A 27,617-nucleotide genomic window follows, 5' to 3' on the forward strand; every position below is an offset into this window, starting at 1 on the left:
AAAGGGAGACTTGGCAAGCAGAATGCAGCCTCATCATTATGAGAGAGCCATTGTGTGCATAAGAAATGTTTGGTTCACCCCAAGTGACTCACCTTGAAGACCCTGAAGGGCTAGAACATTTGCTTGACTTCTAGATCATTCCCCTGATGGTCCCAGGGGCCAATGGTCTCCTTCTCTGTGCTCTGTGAGAACCTCTGGCCCCCAATGGAAGGGAGCCTGGGAGCAATCCATGTATGAGAAACTCTGGAAGGAATGTGGGGACCAGAGAGAAGAGGTAGGAGGACAGGACACAAGGGACACCCAGGCGGTGGCCTGGTTCCGGCTGCATGTGGCGGGCTGGATGAGACACGTATCTCAATGGTGTGCACCGTCTTCCAGCCTCTGTGTACGTCTGCGATTGTGCCTGTCTAGATGCTAAATTATTCTCTTCCTGTTGATGGATACAGTAAGTACAGCTCAGTGCTTTCATTAATGTTCTATAACTCTGACCCCTAAAATAGGAATTGAATTGACATTTCCCCCAGTTTTAGCCAAAAGACAGCTGTCCAGCAATATGAGGTAATGCTTTAGAATAAACTTGGCTGGGCATTCCTAGCTTGGTTTATATAGTTTGATTCTCATGGCTTTTTGTGGAGGCCAACCCATTGCCAATGTCCACTTTCACTTTTCCAGTAATAATGAAAGTGCCTGGAATATGTAAAGTGCACAAAAGACTGTCAAAATGAGACTAGGCCTCTAAGTAAGCCATACCATATCCATCCCATTAAGCTGCAAAATCATGAAGTGGGAAAACTGGTTCTTCTTATATAAGCCTGGGAGCACAGCAACGGTTGGAATGGCATGGAATGAGGTGCACATGGCCAGCCAAGGCTTGCTTCTGCCAGACTTTTTCCCCTATGGTCAGAAAAGACAGGGGCCAAAAACCTTAGAGATGAATAATCCATTTTTTAAAAAATCCAGATCACTGGCAGGGAGATTACTTTATAGCCCCAAAGAGTAGTTAACAGATTAGGGTCTTTGTGTATAGAACCTCACGGAATCATGTAACAAGACGGGAATGCATTCACTGGAGTTACATTCCAATGGGTCTGCTTAATACCTAGGTGTTGTGTGGTGTTGTGGGTCCTTGGACATGGCTTAATTAACAGTGCTGGCAGTGGGGACGCCACATGCATCTGTGCTCAGCCTGGAGTACAACCTGGGAGAACCTGCCCAGCGTGTTTTCTGGTGCTGGGCAGCCTGCAGAGGGAGGGGGCTATTGGAGATTTGACAAGCAGAAGGGGATTGCTGCAAACCATGCTGGGGGCAGCACTGGTTGACCCCCGAGGTGGATAACATGAAGCCCAGCTCAGCCCCTACCCAGAGGGGCCAGCAAGGGCTGTGAACTCAGGCTGGCATATCCTGCCTCCCGGCACTCTCAATCCCATCCCCGGGAGATGTCAATTCCGGGGGCACTCAGTTCTGCCTAGAGGAGGAGCAGAGGGACAATAAGACCCCAGTCCCCAGTGGCTGGAGGCTCCCTCATAAACTTCATTGCAGCAGAGGCAGCAGCGTACAGATGGAGCATAGACTCTCCACTCCCCCAGCAGTGCCGACCTGCAACCCCACGGATGAGAGGCAGGCACCTTGACATACTAGGAGAGCCAGACGCATGCGATGGTGCTCTTAAAATCTCTTGAAGGTACAAAACGACATATGATCTTTTTGTAAGAAAATAGTAAAAAACAAAAATCATCTGTAATCCCATCACACAGAGAGAACCACTGGTAAGAAGTTTTATGAAACATGACATTTTACTTTGTATTTACTGCTTTTCACCTGTTATTTTCATTTCAGAACATTATTCTATGCCATCGGGTATTTTTCAATATTACCTATTTAATAGAGGTATAGTGCTCATTTTCAGATATGCATAAATCCATCTCTCTATTGTTTGAGTTTAAAGCAGACTTCATATTAAATATATGTGTGTGTATATATATGCATGTATATATGTATTTATCTTGATGTCAGCAGATTTCATTGCTGAAAAGAATTCATTTTATATTATTTCCCATGATTTCTCTCTCCCATTGCATATGACTTTCCAAATGGTTGTTGATATGATTTGCCTCGTGTCCCTTCCCAAATCTCATGTTGAACTGTAATCCCCAGTGTCAGGGAGGACCTGGGGGAGATGACTGGATCATGGAGGCAGAGTTCTCATGAATGGTTTACCACCATCTCCCCTTGGTACTGTATAGTGACAAGAGTTTTCACAAGATCTGGTTGTATAAAAGTGTGCAGGCTGGGAGCAGTGGCTCACACCTGTAATCCCAACACTTTGGGAGGCCGAGATGGGTGGATCACTTGTGGTCAGGAGTTCGAAACCAGCCTAGCCAACATGATGAAACCCCATCTCTATTAAAAATAAAAGAATTAGCCGGGCGTAGTGGCACGTGCCTGTAATCCCAGCTACTCGGAAGGCTGAGGCAGGAGAATCGCTTGAATCCAGGAGGCAATGGTTGCAGTGAGGTGAGATCATGCCACTGCACTCCAGCCTGGGCGAAAGAGCAAGTCTTCTTTTCGAAAAAAAAAAAAAAATGTGTGGTACCTCCCCACTCTCTCTTCCTCCTGCTCCTGCCAGGTGAAATGCCTGCTCCCTCATTGCCCCCAGCATGAGTAAAAACTCCCAGAGGTCACCCCAGAAGTAGATGTTGCCATGCTTCCTGTACAGCCTGTGGAACTGTGAGCCAATTCAACCTCTTTCCTTCATATACTACCCAGTCTCAGGTATTTTTCTGTAACAGTGCGAGAACGGACTAATACGGTTGTGTGGCCATGTTTCCTCAGCTGTGGCTTGTTGACTGTTAAATATTTGCATGCAGTCACGTTTCTCACAGGCTGCTCCCAGCCAGTGTCTGAGCAAGGCAGGGCAGGTCCACTCTGGGGAGAGGCTGGGCTGAGTCCTCTGGTTCAGGGTTGAGGATGCCCGGTGGCTTTGCAGAACTTTCCTGGGGCCACCTCCTTGCAGCCATCCCTCCTCTTTCCTTCACTGGGGTCAGACTCACACCACAGTCTGAAGGCTATTCCAGTTGCACCCAGCTTCCCCCCGCATTTCTCTTAGGCATTTTCCCTGATGAAATGCTTGCCTATTTGATCCATTTCTTTGCACCGCTCTTAGGGGACCTGGCGTAAATCTACCCGATTCTTACTCCTCGCCAGATCTCCCCTGCAGGTGGCTGTTCTGCAGGAGGGGTCTTGCCTTGCCTCCTCCGCTGTCATGGCTTCAGAGCGCTGGGAGCTGTCACTGCATGGAACACATCCCAGTTCCCAGGCTGCCCGAATATGAGGGCGCCTCCCTTCTTCATCTGCATGGTGACTCCTGGGGCCGCATTCCTGGGGTCCTCGGCAGCCCCTCCTTCCTGCTTCCGTGAGGTGTAGAAGATGGGGAAGTGAGTGGGCTGAGAGCAAAGAAAGGTGATTGATAGAAATGAGAAGAAAGTCTTTCTGCTCAACTCACAGAAGCATCAAAGGAATGGAGCATGGGTGCTGCCGAGTTCCCCTGGAGCTCAGGCACAGGTGTCTCCATCAGGGGATGGGAGAAAAGTTAAAAACACAAACAAGAACAAAACCTTGTGTAGAGAGTCTCTGTGCTGGGACACAAACTGAGGCCCTCCGCATTTCACACTGAGGCCATTCATGGCATCAGGTCCTTTTGCTCCTCTCAGGCTTCCCTTCTTCCCAGTTTCTGCCTTAGGGAAAGGCCGTCATCTGTTTTCCTCTTGCATTATTTTCACCTTTATCTGTGGAAAGTTGCAAAGACTGCACAGGGGGCCTTCTCCAGATGACATGTGAAGCAACAGCCGTAGGAAACTCTAAATCCACCTGAAATTTGAGTTTCTGCTGAGGGTTAATATTTTAAATGGAACCCATGAGCCCACTATAAAGCGAAGCCCAGCTCAGTGGTGGAGGAGCGTCTACAGGAGTCATGAGCCACAGCATTTTCTAGTTCCTGCCTAAAAACAGAAATGAAACCTTTTCTCTGCAGATTTTGTCAAGGTGTTCTGCAGGCAGTTGCACTTTCGACCCTCCTCATTTGCCCATTAGCAAATGGAAAAATTATAATAATGTGAACTATTTTTGTTTTGTTTTTTAAATGTTGAATGATGTGGCGGTGTAGCTAAAATCCTGCATTTGGAGGCCAGAACTGTAAGCCATTTTTGAAAGGAAGACAGTTCTCGACAATAAGCATCTTGATCTTGAAACCCTTGAGGAGCAGGGACAGAGCAGAGAGTACAGGTGAGAGCGAGAACAAGAGCAGCAAAAGAAAATGAGCAAACCATACTGGAAAAGCAACCCTTGGCCAGCCCCACTGGCTCTGAGCCATGTGCCAGGTGGGGTCAGGGGAGAAGCTCTGGGCCCTGCCGACTGTGTTCTGGCCTCAGCCCCAAGCTGTCCCTGAGGGCTGCACCCCAGAATCCGAGGATGTGAGGAGTATGGTTCTGAGCCCTGCTCTGGTGAGGAAGGGACTGGCAGACTCTCAGATCATGCCGAGGCTGCTCTCATTTGCTGTTTCATGCATGTGTGTTTTGTGTGCATGTTGAAAGGAGCAAACTGTGTGTCGCCTATGAAACATGGGTTTGGTTCTTCAGAAGAAATACTTTTGGAGTTCTCACAAAGCTCCAAGTTATCCAGGAAGCCCCAAGGACCAAACACGCATTGTGGTTGGGACTGTGATGCCCAGATGGGCCAGTCCTGGAAATGGAGCTCATGGAAGGTGGCGTCGCGATGGCCGGTAGAGCAGGAAGGATGCGGGGCAGGGCCCCCTTGAATCAGCCTGGCTGGGAGAGGTGGGCAGGATTCAGTGAGGGTATCTCAGACTGCACTGAAATTAACATTGTATTTACACACATTCACACATATACAATACACCAAGAGACGTAAGAAGGAAAAAACTATGATAAGTTGCTGCTTATGTGAGTTTCCACACGGATACAAAACACTTTTGTATGCAAAGTTAACAAGGTCTGGGCTCCTTCCCAGCACACCTCTGCCCCCGCCCCCCGGGCTTCACCTCATGGCAATGCGCTGGGCAGGGTGAGTCCCATATCGCTCTCAACAGCTGAAGGGGAGCTGCTTGTCTTGGCAGGACCTTGAGAGTTAATGACACATGTAATAGTGTGTGGGGAAAGTGAGAGACGATGGAGGATTGTGTGGTACAAAAAAGCAAAAATATGTGTTATAGAAATAGAGTATTTGCATCAAACTGAAATCCTCCCTATCCTGAGAATTTCAGGAAGAGGACAAAATCACAGGGTCACATCCTGAAGGACACCCTGCCCGGCTCTGACTTTACCCCTCTCAGTGCCCTGGGGTGGGGGTATCGATCTAGAAAGCCACCTATCGCAGGGTGTGTGTGTGTGTGTGTGTGTATTCATTAGTGCTTACGGTCACTGTGAAGACACCAACTGTTCTGAACAAGACTTCCCAATAATGCAGGGCGAGATTGCCTGAAACAAACTAGAAAAACACCATAAAAGAAGAAAAGGGAAAGCATGCCCAGGAGAGCCTCAAATATCTTTTGTCCATATTGCTGTTTTCAAAAATCCGGGGTGAATAAAAAGCTGGCACTCTCCGGGTTTTGCCTGGTCGTGGAATTCTTTTGTAGTGAGCACCACCTTGTGGTCTGCCTTTTGCATTTCCCAAGAACACAATGTCAGGGTCCCCGCGCTTGCTGAAACCTGGTTATCACACTCGGGCTGGCCTCTCCTCCCAAGCCCATCTTGCATTCTTCCCACCCTACCAGACCCTTCCCACTCGAGGGCTCAGACCCATCTCAGGCTTGCCCCAGTAGGCTCGTCCCACTTTCTGGAATTAAGACTGAACATTAAGTTGCTGGCCTGAGCCCAAGGCCCAGGTGTCCCATTACAGCTGATGTGCCACCCACACGGTCTGTCTGGGGCCACCCCCGGGGGACCGTTGCCCTACACAGCGCCCACACACACAGTCCCTCCACATGCCCATTTTGCTCAAAATCTCTCTCTCCTCACTCCTACACCCCCCTTCAGCAACTTGCTGGGATTTTTTCGGCATAACGTAGTGGGTCTGGGCAATCCCCAGAACAGGAACCCTCCCAGCAGCCCACCACCCCTAGTCTATAATCACAGTCGACTTCAACCACAAACACCTGGAGCACGGAAAGCGCTGCCCCACCCACGGGGAAACTCCGCATCCCTCCACATGAGGACCCATCCTGCACCCGGGAGCAGTGGAGGCATCTCAGCCAAGGCAACTGCAGATGCTGGCATAGCTCCACGTTGGACAAACAAAGGTGCCTCGTGAAGTGCCATGATAAGCTCTGCCAAGGTCTGAAGCAAACAGGTACAGCCGGGGTGTCATCCCAGAATAAACCACAGTCAGAGACAAGATGGGGAGATGGAGGAAGGAACCGGAACAAAGTGGCTCCATGCACCGGGTATAGGCAGGCACCTGGGCTCATGGTGTTTAATTCATTCTCATAATAACTCTTTGGGAACTATTATTTTTCCCATTGTACAGATGAGGATACCAAGGCTCACAGAGGTTGAAAATGTGCTTATCTTGAATTTCCCTAACATGATCAGCTTGCTGTAGATACTCAAGTTCTACTAGCTTCTAACTCCTTCCATGTAAAGCAGCAGCGAAGCTGCCCTGCCAAGGCCCACAGTTAGATTTGTGCATCTCTGAGCATCTTTTCTTGAGCTCTCTTTGTTACCACCTGCTGGTCACAGAGCTGAGGAGGGCTGCACCCCCTTCCACCATGGCTGCAGATGCCCTCTGGGAGAACATTCGGGGCAGACTCCTGAGGACCCTATGGTGTTGAGCACCTGTCCTTGCTGTGGCCAGGCTGCGCTCCGTACCAAGGTAGGCGAAACGCCCTGTCACCCACTGGGCATCATACCTGGGAACCTGGGCACACCCAAAAACTGCTCCATCATGCTCTGCCCAAAGCCCTCTCACCACAGGGCTCAGGCTATGGGGCCACTTTGAGGCAGGCACAGCTTTCCTCTGTACCCCAGTGTGAACCTTTGATTGCTGTAACTAATTGGCATAAATGTTGTGGATTAAAACAGCATAAGTCTGTGATCTGTTCTGCAGGTCGGTAGTTCAGTACAGATCTCTTTGGACTAAAATCTAAGTATTGGCAAGTTGCATCCATTCCTGGAGCTCTGGGGAAGGCCCGTCCCTGCTCTGCTAGGTTGCTGGCTGAACTTAGTTCCCTGGGTTCCCTGGGATTACAGATGTGCACCACCATGTCCCACTAATTTTTGTACTTTTAGTAGAGACCTGGTTTCGCCTTGTTGGTGAGGCTGGTCTCAAGCTCCTGGCCTCATGTGACCCACCCACCTCAGCCTCCCAAAGTGTTGGGATTACAGGCATGAGTCACCACGCCTGGCCTCCAATGGACTAGTTTTGAAGGAATCTCAGGATTTGCAACCTGCTGGAAGGAATTACTGGTGTCATTAGGGGCCTCCCTGAAACTCCACGCAAAGACAGCATGGCACACGCTGACCCCGGCTGAGCTCACAATGGCAGTTGTTTTGGCTTGGCTTCTGTTTAGATGGGAAGCAGCTCCCCATGTCCCTTGGCTGAAGGTTTCTCCTAGAAGTTGACCAGGACCCCTGCAGGGGATGAACAAAAGCTGACACCTCATCACCCCAATTCACACACAGTTAAGCCCCACTGATCCTGGGATACAAGTAGATAAAGGGGGGAAAGGACTACTTTGTTTAACTTCCCAGTATCCTCTGATTGACTTAATGAAAAAATCCTGATGTTAAGCTCCCAGAAAAGGGTTTTCAGTGCTGAACTTGAGCTGGGCATACCACCTACATCCTGTGTTCTGTGTTCACAAACACAGAACACATTCGTGTCTCATCTGTGCCTCATTTGTCTTTCCCTGCCCTTACTTCCACGTGAGAGCAGCCACTTGTGATCCTGTCCATTTAAAACAATATGATCACAGGCCTGGGGCTCCAGACGCCAGATGCAGAAAAGAAAAAGACGTGATAAATAACATTTAAAGCACTGCAAAGTTTGATTTTCATGTCTAATATCTGCCCCTGGAGATTCTGCTAAATGTCTTTTTTCCCTCTTCATAAAATCTTATGATAACAACTTTATTTGGGAATTAATCCAGATTCCCATTATTCACTGAATTACACTTTCCCAGCATGTAAGTTCCTCCCTCGTTGTAAGTTACAAAGCCTTGGAAGCTACATTAACTCTTTCTGGCTGCTGGGATGACAGGTATTGATGGTCCTCATGTTTCAGAATTGTATCTGAAAAGCATTAATGTAGTTTTAAAGGGTTTCCAAATTAAAACCAGGATGAAAATTGACCACTGGGAGAATCCTATTTATACTATTATATTATGGGGTGCTTTAAATACACTTCCGTCCAGCCTACTGCCATTGGCTCTAATATATAGAACGGGCATGTATACAGAACGGGCATCCCTCTTGCAGTAGCATTGTGGAAGGATTAAGCACCCACACTCTGAGGTCAAACTGTCCTGGTTGAAATCTTGACTCCATCTCTCACTAGCTGTGTGACCTCAGGTAAGTTACCTAACCCCTCTGAGCCTCGGTTTCCTCATTTGTAAAGTGGAGAAAACAGCACTCACTTGATGGGGCTGCCGTAAGGATGAAGTAATATGGTGCAAGAGGAGCTGAGACTGCTGCTTGGCAAACAGTGGACATTTGCTGAGAGCTTGCTGTGCACCAGGCACTGTTCTAACTACTTTACATGTATTAATTCATTGAACTCGCTCAACAACTTGGAGGTTGGACATCATTATCCCTACTGCAGGCAGTGACCACTCTACAAATGTTGGTTGTCATCCGCTGATCTTGACGCCTACAACGGATCCGCCTGGTAACTCCATCCACACTTAAGTTGGGAAAGCACTCCGCCCTGCCTCTAAGCCCGGGGACTCTGGGCTGGGTCGATTACATGACCTGGGTCTAAGCCAATCAGAGCATCTCACTACCGTCACCATAGTGATTGGTCCACGTGGGCACATGACACTGCCGGGGCTGGGACTCCCCAAAAAGAGAGTCTCCCCCCTTCCTGCTGGACTAGCCTGAGAAGATGCGAGGCTATCGCTGCCGCAGTACCGGGCGGAGGGCCTGTCTGAGAGGGAGCCAACCTCGAGGAAACTGGGTCAACGATGGACAACGAGACACCAGCTGTGTGACTTCACGTGAGCCCACGCAGGAAGCCTGCCTGCAGCCGGGACCCTATCTTGGCCCATAGCATCGGGGCTTCTCAGGGAAGCACTGGGGTGTAAGCTTCAGCCCCAAATTGCATCCCCACCCTTGTCCCCCTCCAGGCAGAGCAGAGACCACTGGGGCCTGCTTGCTGCTCGGTGGAGCCGATGTCTTCAAGGCCGGGCTAATGTCTCACCAGCCTCTCGGTTCCTTCCAGCTCCACTGACAGAAAGAAAGCAGATTAGATTACCGGGCGAGGTAATCCTAAGCTTTAGAGGTTCTTTTGAGGAACCTGCCACAAAGGCCAACCAGAATCCTTATTACACAACCAGCAACTGACCTCCCTTTAGGAGAACAGGGCTCTATGATAGGAGCAATTACATTTAAATTCTGCAGTGAGATTGCTATTTAACAAAACAGCAAAATCATCAAAATCCTATAATTGTATGCATAATGCCACTTTGGCCTACTCACTTTCTGTAAAGAACTTTATTTTCCAATCCCATAATTAACATCAGTATCATATTCCATTGAAGACCATCTGTTTTACCAGAGCTATGTTATCAATCATCTCAAATTCCAGAACTTCACCCTGGTTTGTCCCCTTGATAGGGAAGTGAAAACATTGTATCAACAGTCATCTAAGCTGGCATGTGTGTGAGTGGGCCACAGGATTTGCTGGTGGATATCAGAAAAGTCATTTACCACAAAGTTCTGCTTATAGACTATTGCAAAATAAGTAGCTCCAAAAGGAAATTATTATGTTTGTAAAAACATGAGCACTTTCCTCTTCCTTTGGGCAAGGGTACAACGTTTTACTATCCACCCAAATTATGTTCACCAATGATTGAACTCTTCAAAGAATTCAAATCATGTGGATTTGAGCCTTCTGGGAAGGAAAACGAAATGCACCTTGACTTCACAGGCGGGAGGGCTGGGTGTGACAGGGCCCTCCAGAGAGCCTCTGGACAGAACCTCAGCAGATGGTGGCAGCTGAAGACACAGGTCAGTTCTCAGATTAACCAGACACCTCCCACCAGTCCATTCCTGCCTGTGGATGGCCTCCTGAGAACCAACTTCCAACCAGAAGGTCATTGTGGGTGGTACAGAGTGGGAATGAAGGACTTACATGATGTTTTTTGTTTTGTTTTTTTTTGAGATGGAGTCTTGCTCTGTCACCCAGGCTGGAGGGCAGTGGTGTGATCTCAGCTCACTGCAGCTTCCACCTCCTGGGTTCAAACGATTCTCCTGCCTCAGCCTCCTAAGTAGCTGGGACTATAGGCACGCACCACCATGCCCAGCTAATTTTTGTATTTTTAGAAGAGACAGGGTTTCACCATGTTGGCCAGGATGGTCTTAGTCTCCTGACCTCATGATCCTCCCACCTTGGCCTCCCAAAGTGCTCGGATTATAGGCATGAACCACCATGCCCTGCCAGGACTTACATGATCTTGAAGGCCCCCACCACATTCCTTACCCCTGGCCAGGAGAGTCAGGGGCTTTTCTGTCTTCCCTCAGGGTTACACTTGCCAAAGAGACCATTATTTCAATGTCCTTGACCATGATACCTCAAGACGTTCTTGCGTGAGTTGAGGCTCAGAAAACAGTACCCCAAAATATGGCACTTTGGTATGCTGAGGGTTTTTGAGTTAAAGGAAATTAAAAGGCCTCAAAAATAAGCTTTAGAACTAAGGTCTTTCTCCAGTCTCCTTTCAACCCCCTGTCTAGTCTATCTGATCCTCTTTCTTTCCTGAAGTACCAGCAAGGACTCTTTCTGCAATTTCTCTATCTAAGTTTTACCACTGCACCTGGCTAGAGATGTAATTGTCTTAAGACACTCTTCCTAGGAATCTCATCAAATAACCAGGAAAGATTAACTACTGGAGAAGAGAAAAGACTGGGAATCATCACCATGCCAGACAGACTTTTCACCTATTCGTCTGAGGACAGCTCCAAGAGATTACCTGGGAGACTTTACCTGCATAAGAAGACAACCTTCGTTCACAGTGTAGTTCTGCCCCTCACCCTCCTGCCACCTGCCCCAGAACTCAGAGGAACTTTGTCCCAGGCTATTATCTATTCTTTGGGCTCACTCATTTTCCTTAGACATCATTTACTACCCCTCTGAAATTTCCTACAGTCCCCCACTTCCCTGTCTCCTATGAAGAGGATATACAAGCCTCAACCATCTGGCCCTTCTTTGAGTCTCCTATTGGTAGGACTCCCATGGCCATATGCACCTTAATAAATGTGTAAGCCATTTTTCTCCTATGAATCTGTCTATTGTCAGTCATTTCAGTGAAACTTCAGAGAGGGTGGAAGGAATGCTTTCTCTCCACCCCTACAGATGCACTGGCCATATTCCATATCTTTCCTCATCTTTCATATAATATCTGAGAGAGAAGGTAGAAGTTGTCAGTCCTTTTAGAGACTAGTTTTCTTAAAGAACTGAATTCACTTCTATGTTCTACTGGGCAAAGTAAAATGCAAGGTCATCTCAGGCTCTTGATGTGATTGGCTGCACGTGCATAGGGCACCATCTTTGGAGTCAATTTTTCACAGCTGATGATGATAGTATTCACTCCTTTTTAAAGCTATATAGCACTCTATTGAGAGAATGTGCCATAGTTCAGCCAATCTTCTATGGCTCAGCATTTAGGCTGTTTTCAATTACATATAATGCCTTAGTGAATCCAATTGTGAATGCTATTTTGTAGAAGAGGATTGTTGGGCCAAAGGATAAATGTATCTGTCACCTGAGGCGGCCGTAACAGAGCGCCACAAGCTTTGTGGTTAAAAATAACAGAAACTTACTCTCTCACAGCTCTGGAGGCTAGAATTCCAAAATCAAGGAGTCAGCCAGGTTGTACTCTCCAGGAAGTTTACAGGGAAGAATCCTTCCTTGCCTGTTCCAGTTTCTGGTGTTGCCAGCAATCCCTGGCATGCCTTGGCTTGTAGACACATCACTCCATCCTCTGCCCCTATCATCACATGAACATCTCCCTGTGTGTCTGTGTCTGTTTTTCAATTCTTACAACACCAGTCATATTGGGCTTAATATCCACCCTAATTCAGTATGACTTCATCTTAACTTGATTACTTCTGCAAAGACCCTATAACTAAATGAGGTTACATTCACAGGTTCCAGGTGAGCATGAATTTGGGGGGAAACACTCTTCAACCTCTTACAGGAAAGGCATGCATATGGTGGTTATATGGTGTCAAGTTCCCCTTCATGGAATAGTACCATGTCGCTCTCCCCCAAGGATGAAAGGGAGCAGCTTTGTCCCCATAGCCACAGTAATGCAGCTTGTGGTCAAGCTTTTGAATTTTTGCCAATCTGATGTGTGAAAACCAATATCTCACTCTTTTATTTTATGTTATGGATAAAGATGAACATTTTTTCTTAGGTATTCATTTGTACACTGGTGGGGGATAATTGTTCATGTGTTTGCCCATCTTTCTAGTGGGTTTTTGGTCTATTTTCCTCAATTTTTTATATAGAATCTGTATGGGATTTTCTATTAATCTCTTTCTGTTGTTCATTTTTATGTGATGTTGTTTCCTTGATCATTTAGAAAGAATCATGGCTCACCAGCTTTTCTGACTCCACAGAGCTCCCTCTGCTGTGTATTTTTGTGGTGTGTTTTAAAAACATGCAGCTTGGCTTTAGAAATTTCCTGGCTGTTTCCTTCTTCCAGCCGTATCTGAACCTTCTCTTTCCTGTTTCTCAACTGCCCCTTTTCTTCAAACTGTTTATTCCACCCCTAGATGTTTCTTCTGGGCATGGGGCCCTGTCCTGGAAGAAAGCCCTTGTGAATAATTTTGAGGGTCAACAGGGTCTAGACAGCTCTGGTCCCTTCAAACTTTAGCAGCGACAACTGCAATCATTGCTACTAAAGTTGGCAATGCCCCTCTCAGCTTCAGCTGCTGTGCTCAAATCATCTTTCTATGCTTTATGGTGAAAACCTTTTGGCTACCTTGGGGTTCTCCCCTTCTCAGTCCTGTTGCTTTCTTATGTTATTTCTTGCACAAACACACAAACTTACAAGTCTTCAGGCTGTTAATGGTTTATTCCCATCTGCTTATATTTTGATGTTCCTAAGAATGCCTTGTGACCTAGCTTTATTGTTTATGTCATCCATGGCTTTCTGATTCTCTATCTAGTTTTCTGTCTATTCTTATGGGGGAATTCAGAGAGTTTCAAAAACTATACTATCATCAGTATGGCAGTTCCTCACTTGTCTTTCCCCAATCTTTAAGAATTCTTTATTTATTAGTGCAATTAACCCAGTGTCTCTGATATACATTGCAGCTACTTTCCACTATGTTTTTAAAAACAGTAGCTATGGCAATTTTTTTTGTATACATAGGTGCTATGGTTTGAATATTTGTCCTTTCCAAACTCATATTGAAACTTAATCCCTAATATGGCAGTATTGAGAAGTGGGACCTTTAAAAGATGATTAGGTCATTAAGGCTCTTCCTTCTTAAATACATTGATCCATTCATGGATTAATGGGTAAATGGTGACTTTACAAGAAGAAGAGGAAAAACCTGAGCTAGCACACTCAGCCCCATCACTATGTGATGTCCTGCCCCAACTTGGGCCTCTGCAGAGAGTCCCCAACAGTAAGAAGGCCCTCACAAGATGCAGCCCCTTGACCTTTGACTTCTCAGCCTCCATAACTGTAAGAAATAAATTTATTTTCTTTAAAAACTACCCAGTTTCAGGTATTCCATTATAGACAACAGAAAATGAACTAAGACAATAAATTTCTTTGCAATGTTTATATGTCCAATTTTGTTTGTTTTTTCTTTCTTGGCATCTCATCTGGATTTTGAGTCATAATGAAAAAGCTTTTCCCCATAGGTGAATTCACTCATGTTGCCTCCGAGTGCTTGTTTGATGTCATCTTTCACACTTACATTTCTAATTCATTTAGAGTTTATTGTGTATCATGTGAGATATGTTTATTTAATTTTCTCTGTGTCATTTATCAAAAATCCAATCACTTTTCCAGCACTTGAAATGTTATCTTTATCATACATTAAATTTCCATATGTACTTGAGTTATTTCTAGACTTTCTATTCTATTCCACTGATGTGTCTGTCTAGTCATGCACAAATACCATAAGGTTTATTTTTAAAATACTTTCATTTTAAAACATTCATTATGAAATATTAAAAGATACACAAAAAAGTTCAAAGAGTAAGACAATGATGACCCATATACCACAGCTGAAACCTTGGTAAACCAAAACTAAAATTCTAAGCCCCCCAACTGACTGAATTGAATCCACATCTCAGCTAAGGGCATACCAAAGTAAACCTGAATAACTGGTTCAGGCCATAATGGGAAGGGGGGTTCAGACATGCCAAATTATATTCTCCTCCCTTTGGAATTCAGGCACAACTAGCCAGCATTAACATTAAAACAGGAATGTTAAGATGGACAAAACAGGGGCCGGGTGTGGTGGCTCATACCTGTAATCCCAGCACTTTGGGAGGCCGAGGCAGGTGGATCATGAGGTCAGGAGATCAAGACCATCCTGGCTAACACAGTGAAACCCCATCTCTACTAAAAATACAAAAGCAAAATTAGCTGGGCGTGATGGCAGGTGCCTGTAGTCCCAGCTACTTGGGAGGTTGAGGCAAGAGAATGGCATGAACCCGGGAGGCGGAGCTTGCAGTAAGCCGAGATTGTGCCACTGCACTACAGCCTGGGCGACAGATCGAGACTCCATCTCAAAAAAAAAAAAAAAAAAAGATGGACAAAACAGACTCTTTGTAGCAATAAGATAACCTGACTCTAATATACCATCACATGACAGATAGCAGGCACTGAAAGAAATCAAAGCATTTTACCCCAAAATATATTCCTTTGACATATTTTTAATAGCCCTGGAAAGCTGTTTCATGTGGGGAAAATCTACACTCTATACAGAATCGTCTCCCCTTTTCAGATCTTTTCCCGATCCAGGAGAGAATTAACTAAGAGTTTGGACCTTTTAAGGCCTAATAAGAGACATATACCATCTATTCTCCGTAATAAGAACCTTGATCTCCACAGCTCCTTATCTTAACCTGGATACTGCTTTCTATTGATTCCAGGTCTTTAGATAATATAATAACCAATTGCCAATCAGAAAATCTTTTCATCTATCTATGACCTATAAGCACATCCCCACCGTGCTTTGAGCTGTCCCACCTTTCCAGACCAAACAAATGCATATCTTACCTGTATTGATTGATATCTTATGTTTTTCTAAAATGTATAAAACCCAACCACTTTGGGCCCATGTTTTCAGGACCTCCTGGGGCTGTGTCACAGGTCATGATTCCTCACATTTGGCTCAGAATAAATTGCTTCAAATATTTTACACAGTTTGACTCTTTTTCATCAGCAACATTTTGTGTACCCTTCCCCTAGAATATCAGCAGAAATCCTGCTGGGGAAGGGTACAATGAATCCTACCAACAACCATATAAGTGATCTAGGAAAGGGATCCTTCCCCAGTTGAGCCTTGAGATGAGACCACAGCCCCAGACAACACCTTAATCACAGCCTCATGAGTGACCCTGATAGAGAGAACACAACTAAGCTACACAAGGATTCCTGAGCCACAAAAAGCATAAGATAACCCATGTCTGTTGTATTAATCTGCTAAGTTTTGGGATTGATATGCAATCTTAATTGATAAAGAAATAGACTAGTAAATTCTAGAAAACCCCAAGAGAACTAAAGGAATTCCTCAAGGCAATATGGTTCACTCTAGCGTGAGGGCTGAGTGTATTTGCCGCTGTATCCCAGCACTTAGTGAAGTGTCTGGCACTCAGTAGGTGCTTAATAAGAAAATGGCTCCTGGAAAGAGAAGAACAGACATGGGTGGGAATGAGTAGAACTTGGAATGGGGAAGTAGGCAGAGTGGATCCCAGTGTGGAGGCCATTTAAAATTGAAAGGGTTATCAGGAAGAACATGGATTCACAGTGTGGCCTCAGATATTCTGCTGTGGCTGGGTATAAAGCCATTTCCAGGCTGTCTCTGGCACTGATCCCCAGGAGTTTGGACATAACTGGGGTGAACACTCATTGGTGCTGTGGGGGGCCTCCTCAATCTGTGCAGTGCTGCTGAGAACATGGGCTTTGGAGTCAGAGAGCCCTGAGTTTAAGTCCCTGAGAGTTGTGTGACCTTGGGTTAGTTATCTGACTTCTCTGAACCTCGGTTCTTCATTTGGTGTCATGAGTATTGCAGATGAATCAAATGAGGTAGCTTAATAAATGGTCATTCAAATCCAGCCGAATCCGTTTAAAAAGCATCCTCAACTCTTATCAGACAGGTACCTCCCAGGACATGCAACAGCCTCAAGCTGGTTCCTGTCGGCCCCTCCTATGGCCATGGAAGTTTTCTATAGAGGCCAGGGACTCAGTACCCCTGGGGCTCACACACCCCTATGAGAAGGCCATGAACGCTGTGGAAAGTTATGATGAACAAAAAGTCTGTTTCCCCGGGAACCTGCAGTAGAAGCGCCTGGCGTTTCTGTAGGGACCGGACTATGCTCCCTGCAGAACGCCCTTCCTAGCGCAAAGACCTAGGGGTGCCCAGAGGAAAGCCTTCCTGATACCTTCCCCTCCTACTCTCCCGGGAACTTCATCCAGTTTTTCCATGGATGCTTCAGGCTGATCACGACCTTTCTCCCAGCCTCACGGACAAGGATGAGGTCCACTCGGCTTGGACCACCTGATTCAGGATGGAGCCAAGAAGGGGATGCAGCGCGAGGAAGCCTGTCAAGACTTAGACAAACATACAGCACCTGGAAAGGGACTCCCTGAAAGCACACTTAAAGGGACTGCCACTTAAAAAGTAATTTTTGGGGAAAGGAAAAATAAAGAGAGGAGGAAAAGTTAGGCCCAACCCAAGGCCTGTCCGCGTTCCCTCAGCCAGTGGGAAATTAAGGATCCTGCATGGTGCCACAGCGCCCCCTGGTGGGAAAGACTGAGATTGCACCGAAGATCTCCAGACACCCATGTCTGGCTTTACCCTCTCACCTCTACTTGGGAGGGAAGAACATTGGAAATTATTTCCCAAGACTGCATTCCCTCAAGTTAAGTATAATGCTTGATTTCCACTATCAAAGGTAAAAAAGACATGTCTTAAAACCCTGTGTGAATAAGGTCATGGGACATCCCAACCTAGCATTCCTATAATTAACAAAAATCACCCTTTATTTGCCCATGTCCTGAGCCAAGAATAATATAACGCAATGCTTAAGACAGCCTTACCTTGCAGCCTGTCTGTTAACCATAGTTTTACAGGTGCAGGTATAGACTCGGAGAGGGGCTATGGCCTTGCTCAAGGTCACGCGGTCAGTGCCAGGATTCTCAAGCCTGGGCTCTCAAACGCATTGCTATTAACTGCCTAGGAAAAACATGACCGTCTCTGCTTGGTTCCCTCAAAATACATGATTAATTCTTTTTGATTCCCAACATTGTTATGTTTCTTTTCTCACTGAATATTGACTTTCCATTAAGCAACTCCAAAGCCTAGTTTTTCTAAGAAAGTGTAAGTCATCCCTTTGAGAAAGCTTACTGATCACATACTGTTTTCAAGGTGGCTGGGCTAGGCACTGTGGGAAAAGTCCACTGGCGGGAGGCTCGCAATAACCTAAGGTGACTTTGGTGACTCTGACATAAGGCTACACTGAGATGCTCCAAGCTTTGAAATCAATGTGTGTCGCTAGTATAAGAACTGGATTAGGCTTGGGGGGTCACTGTGATACAGACGGGCTTGGGTGCAAAGTGTACTTGGAGTTGGAGAGCTCTGAGCAAGCAGAAGGCAGGAGACGGGAGGGACGGGCAATGCTCAGGATTAGGGCCCCTGATCAAGCACACGGGACGTGGCAACCACAAGAAATGTGGGGCAAATAATTTGGTAGCAGCCTTCATTTTAGCACAGAAATGCCGACAAGTTTCTTCTTGCACGCCCACTCTGATCGTTTGGTAGAAGCAGGCTGAAGTTATTTGTTGGGAGGACTCTGAAGCCATGCCCAGGCTCCACGGGAAAGTCGGCTGTGATTGACTAGAAGAGAGCTGCCTGCACACAAGAAAACTATGCCAAAAGGCTGGGCATGGAGGAAATGACCTAACACAACAGGAGAAAATCCGAGAAAACGAGATAAGAGTACTAGAGCCTGAACCCAGTGGGAATGGATAGGGTTCTGAGTGATTCTGTGGGCATGGAAGAATGTGGAAGATAGAAGTAATCAGCATAAACAAGCAGGAAGTATTGCAGGACAGAAAACAGATGTCTCAGGCAGACAGATGATACTGGGGAGGGCAACTATAAAGAGAGAAGGGGACTCCTTGGAGGTCAACATGGCTGTCCTGTCCCTGGCTCTCCTGGCCCGGCCCCTGAACTGAGATCTGGGAGAGCAAGTTATGAGGGGAGAGCAGCATCTGGACATGCTTTTGTCCTCTGTCAGAATTGCCATGGGAGCTGAAAGCATCTGCCCATCTGATATGCTTTGGATCTGTCCCGCCAAATCTCATGTCTGATTGTAATCCCCAGTGTTGGAAGTGGGGCCTGGTGGGAGGTGGTTGGATCACAGGGGTGGATTTCTCATGAATGGTTTAGCACCATTGCCTTGGTGGTGTTCTCGCGATAGTGAGTGAGTTCTCCTGAGATCTGGGTGTTTAAAAGTGTGTGGCATCTCTTCACTCTCTCTTGCTCCTGCTCCCACCATGAGAGACACCTGTTCCCCCTTTGCCTTCGGCCATGATTGTAAGTTTCCTAAGGCTTCCCCAGAAGCCAAGCTGATGCCAGAATCATGCTTCCTCTACAGCCTGTGGAACTGTGAGCCAATTAAACCTCTTTTTTTAAATAAACCACCCAGTCTTGGGTATTTATAGCAGTGTGAGAACAGAATCATACAGGATCCCACTGCTTGAGTCATAGAAGGCAAAAGGAAAAGAGCAAGAGTGGATGGAAAACAAGGAAGGTAAAAGCAAGGTGAGATCCTGTGCTCAGGGAATAAAGTAAAGAAAAGTGAGCACACTTAGCATTCATTCAACAAACATTTATGGAACGCCTGCTATGTGCAGTCCTCATAATACAGCAAGCTTCATTGAGATCACAGAATTAAAATAAAACCAGAAATCAAAAGCATAATGACCTGTTCTATATTTCCACTCACGCCGTTAGCCACGACATATGTCCTGACTCAGGAAACAGCTAATGAGTGTGAGAGCGGCCTTCAGTGATGTCATGTGCCTGGAAGCCACCCTGCTCTAGAAGCACCATAGCTCTGCTCTCAGGTCGCTGCCTGCCTGTGCTCTTCCTCCATGCTTTATTTATAACCCCTTTGCCTTTGCCTCTACCACGGCCATCATTTTTCACAGCTTTTCTTTATTCCTCCAAATTTCCCCTAACATGTATCTGCCCTTAGCTCCAGGGCCCTTCTGAAGTTTTGCAAAAATGTTCTCTTTTATTATTCACTTGCCAACACAAGCATTAGTAAAAAGGAGGAGAAAAAAAAGAAAGAAAAGTGTCCTATTTTTAAAGTTTGAATTGTTAAAGTTGTCTAAGATTAGAAGAACAAAATCTTCATTGATTTTATAATATTGTAAGGAGATACTTTTCACCCATAATCTAGCTCTTTAAGCTTATCGTAATGTTCATTTGCATGTTTCCTTTCAACATTTCCCCAAAAATCTAGTCTGGGTTATGATATATAATAACCAAGAGGTATACACAATATTATTTTTCATGTTTTTTCAAAGTTATTTCAGAAACACTACTTTTACATAGACTTCATATTTATGAATTGAATAGCTATTGTACTTTATGCTGCTGTCCCATTTTTAGCTGTAGCTTATTTCCTCTTTTTAATAACTTCCTCAGGATAACTTCCCAGAGCCAGAACACTAAGTCCCAGGCTGTCTGTTTCATTGCCCTCATTGTGTATTGCTACCTGGCTTTCCAAACGGGTAGCATCTACTGCCACTGGGGATGACGTTGCCAAGAGATCCATTGGAAAATTCGCTGGTCATGGACATCAATGTCCAATGGCAATGGTCCAATGGCAGCATCCCCCAAACTCCAGTTCCTCCAGAGGACAACTCATCAGAATTAGTAATCTCCTCTAGTCTGCTGAATGTTCAATGCCTCAGGAATAATAATAATAATAAATGTATCCCATCCTTTCCCTATCTGTTCTTCTCACCCCAGTGACCCCTGCTCCAAGAGGCAGCCACTCATGCTGTGGGGCAGGGTTGGCTTCCACCCTAAGCAGAAAGCCCAGGACTCCTGGCCACAAGGAGGGCTGGCTCAGGGCTGGCCTATTTCTGCAGCTGCTTTCCAGCAACTCTGACACAGACCCTTTTTGGCAGAGCCATCGTCATCGCCTGGGGCCCATCTTCTAGCCTCAGGTCCTGCGGCCTCCAGCCAGGTGAACCATCTGGAAATCTTTCTCACTGATACCCATGAACTCTCCACCTCTTGCCTGCCTGCCTGGCTGGACTCTAAACCTGATACACTTCATGGCTGCAAATGATCTGTGTTGACTTTTCTTCTTGTGGGTTTGGCAGGGGCTAATGTCACATTCCTCTCTTCTGTAGGTGACCTTCCTGCCTGGGGCTTCCAGGGCTTGGTGACACATGCCCTGCAGCACAGAGGCCACTCTACCATCACTGGGGCCCCAACCACACAGTCACCAGACTAGGTGCGCTGAGTGTCTTCCATTTGTCCCTCCCATCCACTCTCCATGCTCTCCTCCCCATTATGCCTCAGAAGGCCAGCTGTATAAGCAACTGCTGCAGACTTCCTGCCCTCGGCTTCTGGCTGGGCTCAGCCAATGGGGATACCCCGCAGGAGGTCAGAGGGAGAGAGGGTAGGAAGGTCCTCTGAGTATTGATTCCTCACTCCCTCACTGCCTGGCTGGCCCTTCAGTGAAAGATCAGAGTCCCAGCCAAGCAGTCTTTACTGGGCTCTACTAAATATTCCCTCCAATTGTCTTACAAAAATTCACCCACTGAAAGCTTACAATTGTACAAACATCACCACAATAGAAGTTTAAAATATTTTCATCACTTTAGGAGGCTGAGGTGGGCGGATTGCCTGAGCTCAGGAGTTACAGATCAGCCTGGGCAACATGGCGAAACCCTGTCTCTACTAAAAATACAAAAAATTAGCCAGGCATGGTGGTGCATGCCTATAATCCCAGCTACTTGGGAGGCTGAGCCACAAGAATCACTTGAACCTGGGAGGTGGAGGTTGCAGTGAGCCGAGATAGTGCCACTGCACTCCAGCCTGGGCAACAGAGTGAGACTGTAAAACAATAATAATATTTTCATCACCCCAAAAAGAAACCCCAGATCCATTAGCAGTAATTTCCTATTTCCCCCAAACATCCCAGCCCATGGCAACCACCAATCTGCTTCTCTCTATGCACTTGCTATCCTGGACACTTCATGTAAATAAAATCATACAATACGGGCTTTGTGCATCTATCTTCTTTCACTTAATATATGTTTTCAAGATGTAACCATATTGTAGAATGTATCAGCACAGCATTACTCATTACGGGTGAGTAATATTTTGTTGCATCGATATACCACATTTTATTTATTCAATCGCCAGTTGATGAACATTTGGTTTTTTTCTTCTTGTTGGCTATTATGAATTAAGCTTGCTATGAACATTCACTTACAAGCGTTTGTGGGGATATACGTTGTCCTTTCTCTTGGAATGAAAGTGGAATATACCTACAGAATACACCTACGAGTGGACATATGGCAACTCTATGAAGACTTTTGAGGAGTTACCAGACTGTTTTCCAAAGCAGCACCATGGTATAGTCCTTCAGCAGAGCATAAGGGCTCTAGTTTCTCCAAATCCTCACCAACACTTGCTGCTGCCTTTTTATTATAACCACCCAAGTAGGTGTGAAGTGCTATCACACTGTGATTTTGATTTGCATTTGCCTGATGACTAATGACGTAGAACATCTTTTCACGTGTGTTTTGGACATCTGTCTTCTTTGGAGAGACGTCTGAGCAAATCCTTACTCCATCTTAACATCAGGTTATTTGCCTTTTTATTTTTGAGTTTTAAGAATTATCAATATATTTTAAATTCAAGTCTTTTATCTGGCATGTGACTTGTAAAAATATTCTTCAATTCTTGGTTCCTTTCACTTTTTGTTGGTGTCTTTCAAAGAACAAAAGTTTAATTATGATAATGTCCAATTTATCGATTTTTTTCTTTTGTTCCTTGTGCTTTTGGTGTCATATCTAAGAAATCAGTGCCCAATGCCTGGACATAAAGATTTATCCTATTTTTTTCTATAGTCTTAGCTCTCACACTTACGTCTTAGATCTATTTTGAGTTAATTTTTGTAGGTGGTCTGAGATAGAGCTCCAACTTCATTTTTCTGCACGTGGCTATACAGTTGTTCAACCATCATTTGTTGAGATGACTGTTCTTTCCCCCACTGAATGGTCTTGATACCCTGGTTGAAAATCAATTGACTGTCAATGCAAGGGCTCATTTCTGCATCCTCAATTCTATTTAATTGATCTTTATGTCTACTCTTATTATCCATTTACCGAAATGTCTATCTAATGTTTATTATTGTAGCTTAATAGTAGGTTTTGATATCAGAAAGTATGAATCCTTATAGTCCTTTGTTTTCAAGACTGTTTTGGGGTATTCTGCATTCCTTAAGTTTGTATATGAATTTTAGGATCAGCTTGTCAATTTTAGTATTGCAATCATAATATAAAGTCTCCCAATCCATGAACAAGGGATGTCTTCCATTTACCTAGGTCTTTAATTTTCTTCAACATTGTTGAGTAGTTTTCAGAGTTTTAGTTTTACACTTCTTTTATTATATTTATTTCTAAGTATTTTATTCTTTTTCATACTATTACAGGTGATATGGTTTGGCTGTGTTCCCCACCCAAATCTCATCTTCAGTTGTAGTTCCCATTATCCCCTTGTGTCATGGGAGGGACCTGGGGGGAGGTAACTGAATCATGGGGGCAGTTACCTCCATGCTGTTCTTGTGATAGTGAGTGAGTTCTCAAGGTATCTGATGGTTTTTCTTTTGCTGTTGTTGTTTTATTTGTTTGTTTTTTGAGGAGTCTCACTCTGTTGCCCAGGCTGGAGTGCAGGGGCATGATCTTGGCTCACTGCAACCTCTGCCTCGTGGGTTCAAGTGATTCTGGTGCCTCAGCCTCCCGAGTAGCTGGGAATACAGGCGTGTGCCACCACGCCCAGCTAGTTTTTTTGTATTTTTAGTAGAGACAGGGGTTTCGCCATGTTGGCCAGGATTTTCTCGAACTCCTGACCTCAGGTGATCTGCCGGCCTCAGCCTCCCAAAGTGCTGGGATTACAGGTGTGAGCCACTGTGCCCAGCCATCTGATGGTTTTAGAGGCAGTTTTCCCTGCTCTTGCTCTTGCTGTCTCTTTCCCGCTGCCGTGTGAAGGTCTGCGCTTCCTTTTCACCTTCCACCATGATTGTAAGTTTCCTGAGGTCTCCAGGTGTGCAGAACTAAGTCACTTAAACCTCTTTCCTTTATAAATTACCCAGTTTTGGGTAGTTCTTTATATTAATAGTAGTGTGAGAATGGACTAATATAACAGGTGAAATTGTTTTCTTAATTTCGTATTTGGCTTATTCATTGCTAATATACAGAAATAAAATTGATATTTGCATGTTGATTTTGTATCCTGCAACCTCGCTGGACCCAATACTATGTCAATCAAGGAAAATGACCAAAGCAAGTCTCAATCATTTTAAGGAGGTGTATTTGCCAAAGTTAAGGGTGTGCCTGGGAGACATGTCTATGCCTTTTTCGAGAGATGATTTTGAGAGCTTCAATGTTTAAAGGGGAAAGTGTGGGATATTGAGAAATGCACAATTTTCATGTTGCGGGGGAGGAAAAGAGTCATTCGTGTCTTTGGCTCTGTGAATATGCATTTTTACTTAAGATAACACAGAGGATAGGGGAGAGGAAAAAATCAGATATGCATTTGTTTCAGGTGGGCAGAGGGATTGCTTTGAGTTATGCCCTATGTCCCCGCACCTGTGAAGATAAGCTATTAATTTACATTGCCATGGTGAACTTTAACATAAATGCTTTAGGGTAAAGATCTTGGGGCCCACAGGGGAGGTGTGTAGCTTTTCACATGTGTAGCCATCTTATTTAGGAACCAAAATGGGAGGCAGGCTTGCATGACCCACTTCCCAGCCTGACTTTTCCCTTTGGCTTAGTAAGTTTAGGATACCAAGATTTATTTTCCTTTCACAATTAGTTCTACCTGTTTTTTTTTTCTTTTTTGGTGAATTTCTTATATACAAGATCATGTCATCTTTAATAGATATAGCTTTACTACTTCCTTTCCAATTTGGATGCTTTCCATTTATTTTTCTTCCCTAATTGCACTGGCTAGAACCTGTAGTACACTGTTAAATAAATATGGCAAAAGCAGACATTCTTGTCTTCTTCCTGATCATAGAGAAAAGCCATCAGTCATTGACCATTAAATGTAATGTTAACTGCAGGTTTTACATAGGTGTCTTTTATCAGTTTGAAGACGTTCCCTTCTCTCCCTAGTTCAGTAAGTGTTTTTATTATAAAAGGAGGTTGGATTTTGTTTTATATATGTATTCTGCATCTATTGAGATGAACGTGTGTTTTGATCCATTATTCTGTTGATATGGCTTATTACACTGATTGGTTTTTGGATGCCAGAGCCATTACTCTGGCACATGGCAGGAATGGTAGCCTCTGATCTTCTCAGCTTTTCTACTGGACACAGAATATATGTTTACCCCAGAAAGCAAGCTGGAGTGAGGGCAATTAGGACCCCTGTATTCCAGACCTGTTATGCCTAGTGTATAGTCTCCATCCATGAGTGGGAGCTTGGTGGAGGAAGGGAGCCTCCTGCCTCTTGGCCACAGTTAGCTGGAATTCAGCGTTAAACTTGGAGTTGGAGTGGATGAGAAATGCTTGCAACCTTCGCCTTCTTGTGAGACACCTTATCCCTTGTTCAATAGCGGAAGGGAGAGTAAGCCCCATCTTCTTGACCACATCCACCCACAGTGGAGCTTCTATGAAGCTGAGCTAGGTGCGGGGCTGGAAAGAGCAGATTATGGCTCAAATGCCACACACTCTCTCTGTTCTTACCAAGTTGTGATAGATTTTATTGAATAATTTTTTTTCATTTTTTATATACCTTTAAGATAATTTCCAGAAACTTTTAAGTTTTCTTAGAAATTTTCTCCAGCTATGGTTGTTTCAGTGGGAAGTGTGTCCACAGAAGTGGAACTCCCCTTCGTGCACTTTTTAAACTCTAGGGGTGGTAATGATGTCAACTATTGTGAGCCCTGGGGTACTATCCTTTGTAGTTTTCCAGTATCTTGCCAATACCTTTGTAAATAGCCATTTTATTAAATTTTCCTCAAATTGCCCAATCTGAGATATGGTTTGGCTCTGTGTCCCCACCCAAATCTCATCTCGAATTGTAATCCCCATGTGTCAAGGGAGGGAGGTGATTGGATCATGGAGGCGGTTCCTCCCATGCTGTTCTCATGATAGTGAGTTCTTATGAGATCCGACGGTTTCGGGGTTTTTCTGTGTGTGTGTTTGTTTGTTTGTTTTTGAGATGGAGTCTCACTCTGTTGCCCAGGCTGGAGTGCAGTGGTGCGATCTTGGCTCACTGCAACCTCCACCTCCCAGGTTCCAGGGATTCTCCTGCCTCAGCCTCCCGAGTAGCTGGGACTACAGGTGTGTGCCACCACACCCAGCCAATTTTGTATTTTTTTGGATTTCATCGTGTTAGCCAGGATGGTCTTGATCTCCTGACCTCATGATCCGCCCACGTTGGCCTCCCAAAGTGCTGGGATTACAGGCGTGAGCCACCGCGCCCAGGTGAGATCTGACGGTTTTATAAGTGTTTGAGAATTCCTCCTTTGCTCTTCTCTCACCTGCCTCCATGTAAGATGTACCTGATTCCCCTTCTGCCATGATTGTAAGTTTCCTGAGGCCTCCTCAGCCATGTAGAACTGTAAGTCAATCAAACGTCTTTCCTTTATAAATTACCCAGTCTTGGGTATTTCTTTATAGCAGTGTGAAAACAGATGAATACACTGCATATTCCATATGTTTCCTGCTACAATCCAGACCGACATAATGGGAGTGTTGTGGGCACAGAGGTGACCCGGGCTCATCGTCCGTTCTCCTCTCCCACTCTTTCTCCCACACTGACCGACTCATCCACATCCCAGAGCTTCAAGAGCAGGTTCATGGGCCAAAGAGCCCCAGGAAGGGAGATGGGCCACTTGATGAATGCTTGCTGTGGTTTCTTCACGACATGAATCAGACAGATCATGTGGCCCTAGACCCAGCCACGGAAACTGTGATCCCGAAGCAAATGGGCAACCAGTGTGAAACTGGCGGGAGCACACCTGAGGCCCTTGTGACATCACTTCTTCAGGGACCTTATTCATAATAAATGACTCTATAGTTCCCAGGAGCAAATGGAGAAGAAGACTTTGAAAGGGAAGAAAATAGGACCAAAAAACGTCAAATTTCAGAGTTTTGAGTTAGCTATTGTGCTAGTCCATTTTTGCGTTACTATAAAGAAATACTTGAGACTGGGTAATTTATGGAGAAAACAGGTCTATTTTGGCTCATGATTCTGTTGGCTGTATAGGAGGCATAGTGCCGGCTTCTGCTTCTGGGAAACCTCAGTAAATTTCCAATTATGGTGGAAGGTGAAGGGGGAGCAGGCATGCCACATGGCAAGACAGGGAACAAGACAGAGGGAGGAGATATCGTGCTCTTTTAAACAACCAGATATCACGTGAACTGCTAGAGTGAAAACTCACTCATCACCAAGTGGATGGCATTAAGCAATTCGTGAAAGATCCATCTCCATGATCCAATCACCTCCCATGAGGCCCTCCTCCAACACCGGGGATCACATTTCAACACGAGATTTGGAGGGGACAAACATCCAAACTGCATCAGCCATCCTAGTACAATTTCCAACCTCCTCAATCACTGTGCTTCTCCCAGAGAAGAGTTATGGGAAAAAGGCCAGCTTGCACAAGAAGACCAGGTGTGGTAATGGGTCTGAGACCCCCATCCTACAGCCTCCGGAGTGCATGATTCCCTTCAGCACGCTGACCCCATCCCTCATTGCAAGAGCAGAGAGAAACGCAGTCCTTCCCACTCCAAAGCCAGCATCTCCAGGAACAGAGGGTCCTTGTGGGTGCCTCTCATTGACTTTCTTGCTTCTTCCCAGTCTCGATCCCTCTTCTGAGTCGCACCTCCGGAGATGACAGCCTTTTACACCACACTGCCCTTTCCTGTA

The 27,617-nt window shown here is 45.4% G+C and overlaps 1 protein-coding gene and 1 long non-coding RNA gene across 2 annotated transcripts in view; both read right to left on the minus strand.

Moving 5' to 3' along the window:
• Window positions 1-27,617, minus strand: part of LOC104005428 (uncharacterized) — a 132,088-nt gene that overhangs the window by 102,572 nt on the left and 1,899 nt on the right. The gene's annotated exons all lie outside the window — the stretch shown is intronic.
• Window positions 50-26,630, minus strand: LOC112208361 (uncharacterized). Its single transcript, XM_063790316.1, has 4 exons — window positions 26,508-26,630; window positions 3,291-3,443; window positions 751-894; window positions 50-430 (listed from the first exon to the last, which is right to left on the minus strand). Exons 1-4 carry the CDS (start codon window positions 26,628-26,630, stop codon window positions 131-133), a joined length of 720 nt encoding a protein of 239 aa, XP_063646386.1. The 3' UTR covers window positions 50-130.

The sequence above is a fragment of the Pan troglodytes genome, chromosome 13, assembly GCF_028858775.2.
Source record: "Pan troglodytes isolate AG18354 chromosome 13, NHGRI_mPanTro3-v2.0_pri, whole genome shotgun sequence".
NCBI classification, from domain to species: Eukaryota; Metazoa; Chordata; class Mammalia; order Primates; family Hominidae; genus Pan; species Pan troglodytes.

Excerpts from the sequence above, each read along its gene's own strand:
- LOC112208361 (XM_063790316.1), bottom strand. The coding sequence starts at position 26,630 with ATGATCTGTCTGATTCATGTCGTGAAGAAACCACAGCAAGCATTCATC. Across the intron at positions 3,444-26,507 it reads TCTGGGATGTGGATGAGTCG|CCCACTCACTTCCCCATCTT; the intron begins GTCAGTGTGGGA and ends CTTTGCTCTCAG. Across the intron at positions 431-750 it reads AGCTTAATGGGATGGATATG|GAAGAGAATAATTTAGCATC; the intron begins GTATGGCTTACT and ends ATCCATCAACAG.